The following is a 16,444-nucleotide window of genomic DNA, read 5'->3' on the forward strand; positions in this document are numbered from 1 at the left end:
ATGTATGAGGACTCCCAAATCCCTCTGTGCTGCAGCTCTCTGCAGTCTTTCTCCATTTAAATAATATTCAGCTCCTCTATTCTTCCTGCCAAAGTACATTTCCCAAATTATATTCCATCTGCCACATTTTTGCCTACCCATTTAACCTGTTTATATTCCTCTGTAGACTCTTTGTGTCATCCTCGCCACTTACCTTCCCACATATTTTAGTCATCTGCAAACTTGGTGATAGTACATTCACTTCCCTCATCCAAGTCATTAATATATATTGTAAATAATTGTGGCCCCAGCACTGATCCCTGTGGCACTCCACTATTTACAGTTTGCCATCCTGAAAATGCCCCACTTATCCCAACTCTCTGTCTTTGTTTTGTTATCCAATCCTCTATCCATGCTAATATACTACCACCAACACCACGTGCTCTTATTGAGTATCCTTATGTGCGTTACCTTATCGAATGCCTTTTGGAAATCCAAATATATTATATCTACTGGCTCCCCTTCATCTATCCTGCTTGTTACCTCCTCAAAGAATTCTAATAAATTTGTCAGGCATAATTTCCCCTTCATGAAGCCATGCTGACTCTGCTTGATTATATTATACATTTCTAAACGCTCTGCTATTACATCCTTTATAATAGACTAACATTTCCCAATCACGGATGTTAAGCTAATTAGCCTTTAGTTACCTGTTTTTTATCTCCCTTTTTGAATAAGAGCATAACATTGGCAGTTTTCCAATCACTGGGACTTTTCCAGAATCTAAGGGTTCTTGGAAGATTACTACCAGTGCATCCACTATCTCTGTGGCTACTTCCTTTAATATCCTAGGATGCAACCCATCAGGTTCAGGGGACTTATTGGCCTTTAGTCCCATTAGTTTCCATAGTGCTTTTTCTCTAGCGATAGTTATTGTATTTATCTCCCGCCCCCCCCCCTCTTTTGCCCTTTGATTATTTTCTCCCTCTTTATTTATTTTTTGGTCATCTTTTGTTTGGTTTTAAAACTTTCCCAATCCTCTGGTTTACCATTAATCTTTGCCACATTGTATCATTTTTCTTTCAATTTGATATGACCCTTAACTTCCTTGGTTAACCATGGTTGGTGTATCCCCTTCCTAGAATCCTTCTTCTTCACTGGGAAGAACTTCTCTTTGTTGTGAGCCATGAGCTATTTTCTTAAACGTCTATCATTGTTCATCAAGTGTCTTTTCTGCTAAACTCCTTTCCCAGTCCACTCCAGCCAACTCTGCCCTCATTCCATTGTAATTACCCTTATTTAAGTTTAGCACAGTTGTTTCCGACCCAAGCTTCTCACTCTCAAGCTGAATGCTAAACTCCACCATGTTATGGTCACTGTTTCCTAGGGGATCTTTTACTCCTTACACATTACCAGATCCAAAATAGCCTGACCCCTGGTTGGATCCACAACCTATTGTTCTAGGAAACTGTCCTGAATACACTATGAATTCTTGCTCGTGGCTACCTTTGTCAATTTGATTTTCCCAACCTACATGAAGATTAAAGTCACCCATGATTAATGTACTACCTTTTTTTTTTACATGCCCTGATTATCTCTTGATTTATTCTCTGTCCTACAGTATAGCTACTGTTAGGGGGCCAATAGACTACTCCCAGTCTCGTGTTCCCCTTGTTATTTCTTACCTCCGCCCATATGGGTTCTACATCTTCCAATCCAAGATCATTTCTTGCTAGCGTACTAATCCATCTCATACTAACAAAGCTACCCCACCACCCTTTCCTTCCTACCTGTCCTTTTGAAAAGTCACATACCCTTGAATATTTAGTTCCCAGCTTTGATCTCCTTGTAACCATGTCCTCGTAATGGCTGTAAGATCTTACCCATTAACCTCTATTTGTGCCGTAAATTCATTTATTGTGTTCCGAATACCATGTGCATTTAAGTAAAGAACCATTCATTTTGCCTTTTTACCATTTTTTCCCCCTTTGACCCTATGTGCTGCTTTTTTTTTTAATGTTTGTACACTCAGAGTCATAGAGGTCTACAGCACAGAAAAAGGCCCTTCAGCCCATTGTGTGCACGCCAGTCATACAAGTACCTAACTATTCTAATCCCATTTTCCAGCACTAGGCCCATAGCCTTGTATGTCATGGCATCGCACTCTGTTCCTTCCTGTCACACTCTGGGTATCATTACCTAAATAACTGTCCTGCAATGCTGCCATATCCTTTTGCTTCATTAGCCTACGTATCCCCTCTCCAGAACCCTCCCCCTGATTATTTAGTTTAAAACCCTCTCTACAGCCCTAGTTATTCGGTTCGCCTGGACACTGGTCCCAGCACAGTTCAAGTGAAGCCCATCCCACCGGAACAGCTCCCTTCTAGCCCAGTACTGGTGCCAGTGCCCCATGAACTGAAACCCATTCCTCCCACACCATTGTGATGTCCTTGGGGCTACAGAGGACAGCTATGAAGTGGGATGGAATGGTGAGGCACCATTTTCATAGAGGGAAGGAATGCAGTTAAGATAGGAGATGATTGGGCTAATGGAAGGAAACAATATGTGATAGTACAATGATGCATTTGCCATCTATCTTGGAGTCACAAGTACAATACAGGTACAGTATAGGAGAGATTTAAACTCTGCCAGCTTAAATTCAATACCCAGGCACATGGCATGCTCTAAGGAACACTTTTATGAGAATAGGAATAATATTAAACATAATATATATATAATATATTATTCTGTTGTTGGGATTATGCTAACAGTTAATATCACAAAGTTAATTGCTGCTGCTATGGGTGACTTAATTCAGTCTTATTGCTATTCAGGGCACAGGTCAGAACCCACGCTTTGACAGTCCTTTTTTGAAAATGCAAACAATTCAATCATTGAAAAAGCCATAGACATTCTGAGTCGTATTTTCTGTTCTACTTCTCAAGTGTGAAAAGGCTAAAACAAAGTGAAAATTTGCATTGAAAACCATTTAAAAATTTAAATACTTCTTAAAAGCTGCTTCAAAATCAAAGGCAGTGGAATAGATTATTTTGGGCAAAAATCTGAAGGTCTGTAGATTAGCTCAACAGACAGAAAAAAAACAGTGGCTCAGGTTAAAATTAACAACAGTTAGGTGAAAAGACCCTGTTCCAAGCTGGTAATTGGAAAAACATTCTACACATTTTTAGTTGCAAGCTCAGTTTTGATCTTGAACACACTTTTTTGTTTGAACTGTGTCAGCAGTTTCAGCGTAGTATTCTATAATAACACAACATACCAGTGTAATTCTCGTTTCCTTGTGTGACTGCACTCAGTAGCTTAGCTACAGAAGCACCGACCATCTTGGTACTGCTTCCCAAATCCTGTGAACACTTTTCCAGCTGCCAACAATAAGTGCAGAAAGTTATTTCTGGTTACAGCTGTGCTAACAGGAACAATTGATCATCTGGTGGTCCACAGGCATCTCGGTAATATTAAGTGAACCTGAACATGCAGTATATTAAGAAACGAACATACTTTTGATTTTAGTCAATATATAGCATTCACACAGATTTTGTCTTTGTGAAATGCCTAAAATTCACACCTGCTGATTTATAATATCTGCCATAAAGTCATTAACCACTCTTAGCATTCATGGTGATGTACACTCAACAATGTGCCAACATTCTCCTCTTCACCCCATATATATAAGCGCACCCGTTAGAGCTGCTCCATTTCTTAGGCATTTTTGTAACACCTCACTTCCAAATTATATCTTATTTTCTGTACTCATGTCTAACTATTAACTGACCTTAAACTATCCAAATTAAAATTACAAACTCTACAAAGATTATTGGGAGGAAATCGTACCCCTAGTCATTATGCATTTAAGTCTTTAAAGACAAATCAAGTTGTTCTCTTGATGTTCAATGGTACTACCACTGCTGAATACCCCATCATCATCCTGGGGGTTTACCACTGATACAAACTGAACTAGACCATATAAATACTGTGGCTACAAGAGCAGGTGTCAGAGGCTGGGAATCCTGTGGAATGTAATTCACCTCCTGACTCCCCAAAACCTGTCCACTATCTACATGGCATAAGCCAGGAGTGTGACGGAATGCTCTGCACCTGCCTGGATGAGTGCAGCTCCAACAACACTCAAGAAGCTTGACACCATCCAGGACAAAGCAGCCCGCTTGATTGGCATCCCATCCACCTAAACATTCGCACCCTCTGCTGCCACTGTGTGCAGATAGCAGTGTGTACCATCTACAAGATGCACTGCAGCAACTCATGGATGCTCCTTTGACAGCACCTTCCAAATCCACTGCCTCTACCATCTGGATGGGCAAAGGCAGCAAATGCATGGGAACATCACCACTTGCAAGTTCCCCTCCAAGACACACATTTTATCTTGGAATTATATCTGCTGTTCCTTCACTTGCCACTGGGTCAGAATCCTGAAACTCCTTCCTTAACAGCACTGTGGGTGTACCTAGGCCATATGGACTGGAACAGTTCAAGAAGGTGGCTACCGCTCATGGGCAACTGAGGATGGGCAACAAATGCTGGCCTAGCCAGCGACACCCACATCCCATGAAAGACCCTGACACAGAATTAAAATCTTAAAAGATAGCCAACATGAATTCATGAAAGGGAAGTTTCAATCAAATTTAGTAATTTTATTTGATGGTGTGACAATTGAATGACAAGGGGTAAGACTTAAATGCCTTGTGGCTGGAGTAAGAAAGTGGATGTACCATATTTGAATTTCAGAAAAGCCTTCGATGCAGGTTCTTTGAAAACAGTCATTATTAAAATGAAGAAAGCAGGAACTAGTGGAAATATTGCAGAGGTATAACCATTTTGATTATCGACTGCAAATGTCATTAAAATTTATTTTCATCTACCAAATATAGAATCCATAAGCAGCTAGTCTTGTTACCGTTTCTCCAGGCAGGGGTCTGAGCTTTCCTTCTGCTGCATTTGCTTTTGCTTCCTGCAGATCTTTCTCCAGTGTTCTTATCTGGTTCAGAGCAGAATCTATTTCCAATGGACCACAGGCATCTTGTGCCTATATGGAGAAAAATGTCTCTTATTGATGATAAAGTTACAATTAACTATCACAGCGTATAAGTTGTACTTCTTGCGTCCATTTAAAAAATAATTACAATTATAATCTCAAACTATGTTAAGCATCTTGAACACTTCTGTCCATTTTGTTTCGTAATATACTTTATTAATCCAAATCTTCAGAAATAGCCAATTTCTTTGATTTTAATATTTACTGGAGGTAACCCGAAAACTAAGAGAAAATTGGGTCATTCTGAAATATTTTAACCAAAATTACACAAAAGGAAGGCAGAAATTTGAAGGAGAGGGAAATTAGATATGCTTTTATGTTAGAGATTATTCAGCTTATTCTTGACTTATTTTCTGTTTATTCTATGCTCATTCATCAGAAATACATCGCACACACACGCGCGCACACACACACATACACAAACTAAATAATCATTTTCCTTTCCCATGGATTTTTGTTTGACACCCATCCCTGTACTAATCATGAAGTAGGGCAGAAAGATCTTAACTACATGCTTAAACTGAAGCAGCCTATCCTCCTGTTATTAATTAAATGAAGTCAACACCAACCCAAGGTCTTAAATGTTTCACTCACCTTCTGTGCAGCTGCTCGCAGCTCTTGTAAGGTGTTTGCCAGATTCTTAGCACACTGGTTCAGCTGCATGGCTGAGGCCTGGTCTCCGATGGTCGGGACCGTAGCTCGGGCAGCAGCAACCATTTTAGCACCAGGCTACAAAACAAGGAGCAAATAACAGTTAAAAGAAATGTGTACAATTCTGGCCACTATTTTATAACAAGGATAAAAAAAAAGATCTACAAGGATGATGCTAGAAATGCGAAGATGAACAAGCTCTTGAAAAGAAAAGATGGAGGGGTGATCTAATAGAGGTTTTTAAAATGATAAAAGGTTTTGATGGATTAGAAAAAGAGCAACTGTTTCCACTTGTGGGGAAGAACAAAAGTGGAGCATAAACATTTGCATGGACTGGTTGGGCCAAATGGCCTGTTTGTGTTGTACAACAATCCCGGGGAAACCCCTACTTCAGTTTTTCTTGCTGACCAACAAGAGCTAATTAAATGCTATACTGAGAGCATTCACTAATTGTTATATGATAATGCTTACACTGAACCATACTTTATTTAACCCTGTTGTGAGGTGCCGTGGTTATAAGTGGTTGACAGGTGCAGCAGTGGGGAACTATGGTCTGGCTTTTGATAGCCAAATGTTTAAATGAGCCAAATGTTCAAAAGGCAAATGTTAACAAGCCTGCTCCTGCTCCAATCTCTAATGATCAGGGAGAGTGAAAACAAACAGCCTGGATGAGACCCAACGGATATCGCCTTGGTAGAATTCTAGAGACCTAGATAAACGGTCAGAGAAAACAACGGTGCCTTGAATCTTAGACAAGATAGCTGGGTACCAAAGACACCATGTTTTACTTGCTTTGATGAGGCACTAGCATTGGAATATCAACCTGCTGATAATGGTCCATGAGTAGGAAAAAACAGGTGGAGTCAGGGATCATGAAACACTGACCTGGGTAGGCAAATGAGAACATGACATAATTTGTAACTGGAAAGGTCAAACCATAGGAAAGTCTATTGTTGGCTTGTGATGTAAAAAGAATAGAAGAAAGCACTTAATGTATACAAATATTCAGTCAGGAACTTGGAACTATCCCCCAGATGAACCTCATGGAAGGGTGGGCTGGCAGAGACACCACATTTGTCACACCAACAGAGATGATGCCTGGGCACAGCCATCAGGGACAGTCATGAGGAGATTACACATCTAACTAGGGCATAACAGCAATGCTATTGCAATTTGATACTACTGTTCAGTCATTAGCATGTCCAATATTGTTTATGCTGAATAAAATATACCACTGTCACCAATACAGATATCACCAAATCATTTCAGAACTTGAGAGTGAAGGGGTTAATGGTCTCAGATCCCCTAATTCTAACAGTTGTATATTCTATGTAATGACGAGATTCTTTCCTAACGTTGTATGATACAAATTAGAGACTCATGTTTATAGCTATTATATTTCTCAATATGTATCTATATCATGTTGCCCGGATAGCTATGGACCACCAAGAATCTTTACAGAATATAGCTAACAGACACCCTGTACTTAGCACACACGGTGATTAGTACCAAATTTGGGATCTTGTGAGTTTACAAATTATTTTGTTGAAAACTTTAGCTCCTCAATCTCCGGAGCTAAAACAACACTTGTTTTTCTGATTCTTCCCTTTGAAGGTCTCCTCTCAGCTTTAATAGCAAGGAATCTCTGAATGATATACACTTGATCCAGTAGCAAGGTAGAATTTTAACCTCTGGACTCAAATGTTCAATATATCGTCAGCCAGGAAGTAAATTCCATGTTTGCCACATTAAAATAATGGAAAGGTCAGTAAGGCTGAGGAACTGATGCTAACCAACGTAGTCCAGATATTATAGAAATAATAACAAGCTAAGAAATAGGAGGAATAGACCATACAGCCCCTTTGTGCTCTTCTTTCCACAGGAGACACTGTATGAATTCAGGAATGTACAATTCAAGTGGTAAGCATGGGCTTTAGTCCTGCACAGTGGTCAATAGTAATAATTACACTTGTTTTGTGTAGTTCAACCTCCAAGGTGGCTTTATATTTAGGAGAACAGACTAGCTACTTTACATACAAACAAAAAGCTAAAAGCTACTGCGGATGCTGGAAATCCAAAACAGATCCCCTTCAGCATTTCACTTGCATTTCCCCTTCCAAGGGCCCAAACACTCCTTTCAAGTGAAGCAGCATTTCACTTGCATTTCCCCTAACTTAGTCTACTGCATTCGTTGCTCCCAATGCGGTCTCCTCTACATTGGAGAGACCAAATGCAAACTGGGCGACCGCTTTGCGGAACACCTGCGGTCTGTCCACAAGAAAGACCCAAAACTCCCTGTCGCTTGCCATTTTAACACTCCACCCTGTTCTCTTGCCCACATGTCTGTCCTTGTCTTGCTGCATTGTTCCAGTGAAGCCCAACGCAAACTGGAGGAACTGCACCTCATCTTCCGACTAGGCACTTTACAGCCTTCCGGGCTGAATATTGAATTCAACAACTTTAGATCTTAAACTCCCCCTCCCCCCATCCCCACCCCGTTTCTCCCCCCTCCCCCTTTTTTTTCAATAATTTATATAGATTCTTCCTTTCCCACCTATTTCCATTATTTTTAAATCTAAAACTAAAACTTTGTTAGTCTTTCCACCCCACCCCCACTAGAGCTGTACCTTGAGTATCCTGTCTTCCATTCTTAATTAGCACTTTTCTTAGATAATATCACCACCTTCAACACCTCTTTGATCCTTTTGTCTGTGACATCTTTTGATTATCTGCTCCTATCACTGCTTGCTTATCCCCACAATCACCCCACCCTCAACTTCTCTCTCCCCCCGCCCCCCCACCTTAGACCAGCTTATATTTCACCTTTCTCCTAACTATATTCAGTTCTGCCGAAGGGTCATGAGGACTCGAAACGTTAACTGATTTCTTCTCCACCGATGCTGCCAGACCTGCTGAGTTTTTCCAGGTAATTCTGTTTTTGTTTTAGCTACTTTACATGATCTGAAGGGAAGAATCAACACTTTCAGGTTCATAATTTCTATTCAGTTAACATTTAAACATGTCTCAAACAGAACACAGGTTTATATCCTTGTAGCAACTCTGCTTGAAGCCCATTCAGATGTTTTATTACCTGGAGGAAGTTCTGGCTTGCACTAATGAGGGCTAGCTGGGCACTGGGGCTGTCTGGCTGTGATTGGCTGCCACGCACACCTTGGACCAGCATTGGGATCTGCTCAGCAACAAACTGCAAAATACAAAATCATATTTAAAATAAACATTAAACTGCCCTAAACATTACTTGCAAAGCGATCCCACTAGATGAGTGGAGTGCAACAATGTGTCTATTATGACACAGCAGCTGGTGAAGGCTGAGTTGTTTAAATCCCAGAGGGAAACTTGAAAAACTGTCATAATCTATATTTTCAATTGGTATGTTTGAGATGCAGCTCTGAATTCAGGAATAAGACCAGTGAGCCTCAGGAGGTTTTTTTTTATATAAATCTAAATTAAACATTTATTAATTTAACAAATTAAACACATACACATGCCTACAAATTATTACCATAATAACTTTTAAACAAATCCCCAAATTAATCACTCCCAGGTAAATCTTCACCAAGGCAACAATAACCCATGGACTTTAAACAAACACCAGGCAAAGCACATTTGACCGTACAAATTCAAAATGAGGTTCCTTGCAAAGTTGCAGGTGTACAGGTTGGTTAGGTCTTAATTGCCTCTGCCTTGCACACAGTCTCCTTTCCCTCTTTATACCTCGCTTCCCCTTTGAATGTAAATTTTCCATTGCATCCTATGCTTTTAATGTCACATATTCTAACAATAACATTTTCATCCCACTGATTTTATTGGTAATATAAACACATTCCTTGGCGTCTTCCAGCTAGGTATAAGATTTTACTCCCACTCTTGAATGCTTTATTCAACAAGTGCAAATTTACGCTCTACCTTCTATCCTCCTTACTACTTACCCAATTAACATCTCAAACTAGTATACATCAAAACACTCAGACTAGCTCGCTTTAATCCAATTAAGAGACACAGAGTCAAACATATAGACAAAGACCCTACTACAATTCCATTTTAAAAATAACTTCCAATAACATTATAGACATTAATACCTCTTCGTGACAGTGCCCTTAACATAGAAAAACATCCTAACACCTTTCACAGAAGAACAATGAGGAAACAAAAATCCACTGTGCCAAAAGAGAAGATATTTGGAGGGAAACTAAAAGCGTGATCAAAGATATGGGTTTTAAGAAGGGTCTTAAAAGGAGGAAAGGCGGGGTGAAGTGATTTAGGAATAGAATTCTATAGTTTAGGATCTAGTTGGTTAAAGGCATGGCCATCAACATTGGTGCAAAGGAAGTTAGGGGATGCAGAGTTCTGAGGCTTGTGGGGCTGGGGAATGTTACTGAGGGAGGACATGAAATGATTCAATCATGAGGGCAAACATTATTAATTGGAGGCATTGGATATCAAGGAATCAATACAGGTCAATACAAGTGATGGGTGAACAGGAGATGGGGTGGGGGTGGGGGTGAGTATCAAGAAAGGTGATGGTGAGATAGTGCTAGGCATGGATCCTAACCTAATTTTTCAGATAATGTTGCCAACACACATGCATGAGGAAGAGTAGAGGATCAAGATAGATTCCTGGGGGGGAACTCCAGAGTTAGCACACACAGGCAAGAAGTGAGGCTCTGGCTTTGATTCAATTAGGTTAGTGTGGAACCGAGTGAGGGCAGTTTCACTGTGCTGGACAATGGAGAAGACATTGGCGGAAGGTGTGGTCAACAGAGAAAAGGCTGCAGATAGCTAGAGAAGGAAGGAGAGGGATAGAGTGTCCAATGGTCACACTCACACAAGATGCCTTCAGTAATTTTCATTACAGCTGTTTTAATCCTATGGTCGGGTGGAAACAGGGTCGTGGGAAAGGATGAACACAGATTTGGAAAGGTTTCCTGTCTCCCAAAGAATCTACATGTGCTCAATCATATCATTCAAATACTTCTAAAATGAGTGCAACAATTATGCCAAACTCATTTCTATGGTGGGAAGAGCAAAACGAGAGGCCATCAATGTAAGACAGCAACCAAACAATCAAATGGGGAATCCAGAAGAAACTTCTTTATGCAGAGAGCTGTGAGTGTGGAACTCACTACCATAGTGAGCAATTAAGGTGAATAGTATAGATGTATTCAATGGGAATCTCTAGATAAGCATAAGGGAGAAGGGAACAACTTATATTTATACACCATTTTTAAACTAATAAAACGCCCTAAATTGCTTCACAGAGGCATTATAAAACAAATAATGACACAGAACCACATGAGGCAGCATTAAGGCAGATGACCAAAAGCTTGGTCAAAGAAATATGTTTTAACGAGTGGCTAAAAGGAGAAAAGTGAGGTAGAGGCAGAGAGTTGTAGGGAGGATGTTCCAGTGCTTAGGATCCAGGCAACTGAAGGCACTGACACCAACGTTGGAGCGATTTAAACTAGGGATGCTCAAGAGGCCAGAATTCGATGAATGCAGATATCTCGAAGTGTTATGGGGAAGGTTATGGGGCTGGAGGAGATTAGGGAGATAGGGAGGGGAGGCCATAGAGACCTGTTAACGGACGAGAATTTTAAAATCAAGGGGCTGCTTGACCAACAAGCAATGTAGTTCAGTGAACACAGGGGTAACAGAGGAACGGGACTTGGTGTGAGTTAAGACAGATAAGTTGATTGTCGCAATCCTCATATTTAATTGGAAGAAATTTGTGCTCATCCAGTACTGAATGTCAGATAAGAAGTCTGACAGTTTAGCAACAGTGGAAGAGCTGGCAGAAGTGGTGGTGAGGTACAGCTGGGTACCATCAGTGTACTTGTGAAAACTAGTGTTGTGCTTTCAGATGATGTCACCGAGGGGGAGAATATAGATGAGAAATAGGAGATCATCAAAAATAGATCATTAGAATTAAACTAGGTGAGAGCAATCCCACCCAGCTGAACAACAGTGGAGAGGCGTTGGAGGAGGATGGCGTGGTCAACTGTGTCAAAGGCTACAGACAGGTCTAGAGGGCGAAGAGGGATTGTATACCTTTGTCAAAGTCACATAGGATGTCATTTCTGAATTTGGTAAGAGCCATTTTGGTACTGTGGCAGGAGCAGAAACCTGATTGGAGATATTCAAACATGGAGTTCTGGGAAAGATTTGGAAGTCGACAACATGCTCAAGGGCGTTGGAGAGGAGAGGTTGGAGATAGGGCAGTAGCTTGCAAGGACAGTGGGGAGGCGGGGGGCAAGGGTTTTTTTTTTGAGAAGAGTGATGATGGACGATTTAAGAGATGATGGAGGATTTAAAACAGAAAGGAACAATTCCTGAAGAGAGACAACCGTTAACAATGTTAGCTAACATGGGAACCAGGAGGGTAAGTTTGTTGGTCACGTGTAGGAATAGGGTTGAGGAAGCACGAAGTGCGTTACATGGATAAGATGAATTTGGACAGGCCATTAGGGGAGATAAAAGAGAAACTAGAGAAAAGTGCAAGTTCAGGGCTAGGGCAAGGGAGAGCTTTGGAGGAAGTTTGGTCCAGTGGGCTAGTGGAAGGAGGGCTGCAGAAAAGTCAGCTGATGGCCTCAATCTTAGTGATAATCCGAAGATGTCCATGACGTCCTTGCACTTATTGTTGGAGGTGAGAGTGGAGGAGATATGGGAAAAGGGTTAAAGAAGATGGCTTGCAATAGAGAAGAGGTTGGGAAGTAGATGGTTGTGCTGATAGAATTAGATGAGTAAGAATGGGAGGAGACTCAAATGGAACATAATACTGGTATGGACTGGTTGGGCCAAATGGAATTATGTAGAATATACAGCACAAAAACAGACTGTGTAAGCACAAATTAACTGAAAATTTCATTTAGGGAAATTAGATCTTCAAAATTAGTCATTGACAGCTACATTAGTTATAACAAATTGACTTTTAAATAACTGTCATTATCAAATAGAGACGCAAGCTCTCCAAGACAGGCTTGTTAGCAAATGTTACTTGAAATATAATGCAATAATTACAATGCATCAAATGTCATGTTCAAATTTTTGCACTGACACAGGCCATGTAGTTCACTGCCATTGCCAACTACATAAAGAATATTTTCCAGCTTAACAACCAACAACTTCCTTATGCTCAAGTATCGGTGACAAAAAAAATTCACAAGCTAGTTCTTTCTCCAAAAAAAAAGCCTAGTACAAATTGGTTGGTCTGTTAAGAATGCCATCACATTCCCTCTGCCAAAGAATTATCAGAATAATGATCTCCTCAACTAAGTAGGCAGTTCCCACATGGCAGTCCTGGAGTGGCAAGACAGGAATAGGTACGTTTCTCTTTCCTACCCTTTTGATTACAACAACAACTTGTAGTTATATAGTGCTTTTAGCATAATTAAAATACCCCAAATCACTCCACAGGCACCTTATAAAACAAATTTTGATGCCTAATCACAAGGAAACATTAGGACAGATAATCAAAAGCTTGGGCAAAGAAGTTGCTTTTATGGGCAACTTAAACGAAGACAGTGGGAAAATTAACCAAGGATAAGGCAATTCTTAGGGGCCTTATCTTCAAAACATTTCTTTCAACTATTATGTAAACTAAATCTATAGATGGTAATTCTGAATCTCACCTTACAGCTTTGAACCATTTGTTGCTGTGCAGCCGGGTTCTTATTGGAGGAAGCAGCATTCTGAGCAGCAGCAATTGTCTGTGTGGCAGCCGCTGCAGCCTGTTTCGCCGCATTCTGAAAATATAAAAGTCACCGTAAATAAAATCACATTTAATGATTTATTATTCCCTCCACCACCACTACTACCATCTCAGTTTGTTGCAAAACTAGAGGAGTTTAGCAACTACACACAATACCAGAAGAAAGGACGGCCTCACTGTTGGGAAAGAATACTGCATGTTCTCTATCTGGGTTTCAGAAATGCACTCAACACAATCTCAATTCTTGGGATGAGGGCACTGCTAGCAAAGCTGGCATTTATTGCCAATCCCTCACTGTCTTTAGAATGTGGTGGTGGTGGGGCTGTTTTCACAACTGGACGGCTTTCTAATCTTCTGCAAAGGGCAGTTAAGAGTCAACCGCGTTGGGGTGGGACTGAAATCATACATAGGCCAGACTGGGTAAGGATGACAGGTTTCCTTCCTTAAAGTACATTAACGAACCAGCCTCAAACAACGGCCAGGGAGAGCGATGGAATTGATGCTTGGGGGACAGAGATTGTATCGAGGGCCAAAAACAATGACTTAATTCTTCACCCTTTAATGGAAGGAAATGTCTGCTCATCCAATACTGCATGTCGAACAAGCAGCGTGACAAGTCATAGGCAGTGGATGGGTCAAGAGGGGTGACGAAGTAGAGCTAAGCATTATCAGTGTAAATGTGGAACTTGATGGTATTTCTTCTTACGAGGGACAGCAAGTTGATGAGGAATAGGAAGGGGCCAAGGATATATCCTTGGAGACTCCAGAGGTGATGGGAAATTTAGGAGGAACGATTGCTAACAAAGTAGGAAATGGATTACCAGAATGGATGGTGGAACAATAAAAAAACCTTACTGCATTTCAAGAAATGGAAAATTTAACAAGTGATAATTCATGTCGAGTTTTTTTAAAAATTCATCCTAAGGATGTAGGCTTCATTGGCAAGGCCAGCTTTTGTTGTCTTCAAGGTGGTGGTGGGATGCCTTCTTAAACCAATGCAGTCCATGTGGTGAAGATTCCGTACAATTCCGTTAATAGGGAATTCCAGGATTGAAATCCAGAGATGAAGGAACAATGATACGTGATGTTGGGGCAGTGTGCAATTTAGATTTGATGTTCCCATGTACCTGCTGCCTAGCCCTTCTAGGAGGCGGAATCAAGTTTGGGAGGCATTGCCAAAGAACAACTTGCTACAATATAAATTGTCGACGCTACACACTCCAGCGAGGGTTTTTTGGTAGAGAAGGGAGTGGATATTTAAGCAGGTAGATGGAATGCCAATCAATCACTTTGCTAATTTTTTAAAGTAGACTGATTGGGGGTTAATTTGTCAAGTCATATTTGTCCTTTTTTGGTGGGCAGAACAAAGCCAAGAAAGTTTTCATATTGTCGGATAGATGCCAGTGTTGGAGCAATGCTGGAATAACTTGGCTAGTTCTGAGGCATGCATCTTTAGCACTAGAGCCAGGATATTGTCGGGGTCATTGCCTTTGTTTTGCCCAGCACATTCAGCTGCTTCTTGATATCTTGGAGTGAATACAATTAGCTGAAGACAGGCATCTGTGATGGTGGAGACCTCAGGAGGAGGCCAGGAAGGATCATGCATCACCACTTCTGACTGAAAATAGCTGCAATTACTTCAGCCTTATCTTTGGTGCTCACATACTGGGCTCTGCCATTATTGAGGTCGGGGATGTTTATGTTACCTCCTCACATTTGGAGCTTAATTGTCCACCACCACTTGTAACTCGCATGGCAGGACCGCAGAGCTTTGGCATAATCCATTGATTGTAGGATGATTTAGCTCAGGCCACAGGATGCTTCCACTTTGTTATGCATGAATTCCTGGATTCAAGCTTCAACAGGCTACCACTTCAGTTTCAGGTCTGCCTCGCTTCTTGCGATGTTTGGCTGAGCTACCTTTGACTTGCTCACACAAAAGTTGCTATGGAGATGGAAGGCAGGCATGGAGAGCAGCCACTACTCATGACAGAAAGCAAAGCAGTGATCTATCACAGAGCACTCAGAAAAAGGAGCCAGCCAAATGTATTGCCAACAGTAGTCACGTTAAACCAGGACATAGGATTAAAAAGGCAAAACAAAAAGAAAGCAGCCAGGTGAGAAAGAGGGTTAGGCAAGCAAAGACTGACACACACCTCAGATGGCAGAGGGAACATTGAGAATTTCCGTGTTGAACCAGGGTCAGTCATATGGCTTGATAGTGATGGCAAAGTAAGGGATATACTAGGCTATGAGGTTACTGATAGTGGTAGAATACAATTCAGCTGTTGCTGAGGGTCCATAGGCCCTCATGGATATCCAGTTTTGAGCTAGCAGATGTACATTTCCTCTATCCATAAGTGCAATGGAGGCTGTCTTCAGTGTGAAGACAGGACTTGTTTCCACAAGGACTGTGTAGTGGTCACTCCTTATGAATACTGTAATGGAAAGATGCATTTGCCACAGGTAGATTGGTGGGATCGAGCTTATTTCTTCAGCACCTGTTGCAACCCAAGTTTGGCAGCCATATCCTTCTGGAATCAGCTACCTTGATCAGTCATAGTATTACCAAACCAATCTTGGTGTTGACCAAAGTCCCCCATCTGCATTCATTCTGTGCCCTTGTTACCCTCAATTATATCCTTCAAATAGTGCTTACCATTAAAGAGTATGATTGACCAGCTAAAAGAGGGTTGTGGTGCTAAGAGGTTTACATGTCCAAGTTTTAACTGAAACTGTGAGACTTCATAGGATCTGGAGCCCATCTTGAGGACTCTAAGGGGCTACTCTCTCACGCCTGTATACCACTGTGGCACCACCTGTAGTGTATGACCTGCCAGAGGAACAGGGCATACCCAGAGATGACGATGGAATAAAAACTCAAAATGCTGGAAAAACTCAGGTCAGGCAGCATCTGTGGAGAGATGAACAGAATAAATGCTTCAGATCCATATGACACTTCTTCAGATGATGGGATATTGGCTAATTAGAACATAAGAAACAGGAGAAGTAGGCTA

General features: G+C 41.1%; 1 protein-coding gene across 4 annotated transcripts in view; it reads right to left on the reverse strand.

Annotated features, from left to right (window-relative positions):
- Window positions 1–16,444, reverse strand: part of LOC144685960 (talin-1) — a 255,104-nt gene that overhangs the window by 78,218 nt on the left and 160,442 nt on the right. For all 4 annotated transcript variants that reach the window (XM_078551056.1, XM_078551029.1, XM_078551047.1 and 1 more), the window contains 5 exons: window positions 13,348–13,461; window positions 8,790–8,903; window positions 5,642–5,776; window positions 4,910–5,038; window positions 3,257–3,359 (listed from right to left, as the gene is read on the reverse strand). In XM_078551056.1, coding sequence (XP_078407182.1) covers window positions 3,257–3,359; window positions 4,910–5,038; window positions 5,642–5,776; window positions 8,790–8,903; window positions 13,348–13,461 — 595 coding nt within the window. The remainder of the gene's footprint in view (window positions 1–3,256; window positions 3,360–4,909; window positions 5,039–5,641; window positions 5,777–8,789; window positions 8,904–13,347; window positions 13,462–16,444) is intronic.

The sequence above is a fragment of the Cetorhinus maximus genome, chromosome 1 (assembly GCF_964194155.1).
Source record: "Cetorhinus maximus chromosome 1, sCetMax3.hap1.1, whole genome shotgun sequence".
Classification (NCBI taxonomy): Eukaryota; Metazoa; Chordata; class Chondrichthyes; order Lamniformes; family Cetorhinidae; genus Cetorhinus; species Cetorhinus maximus.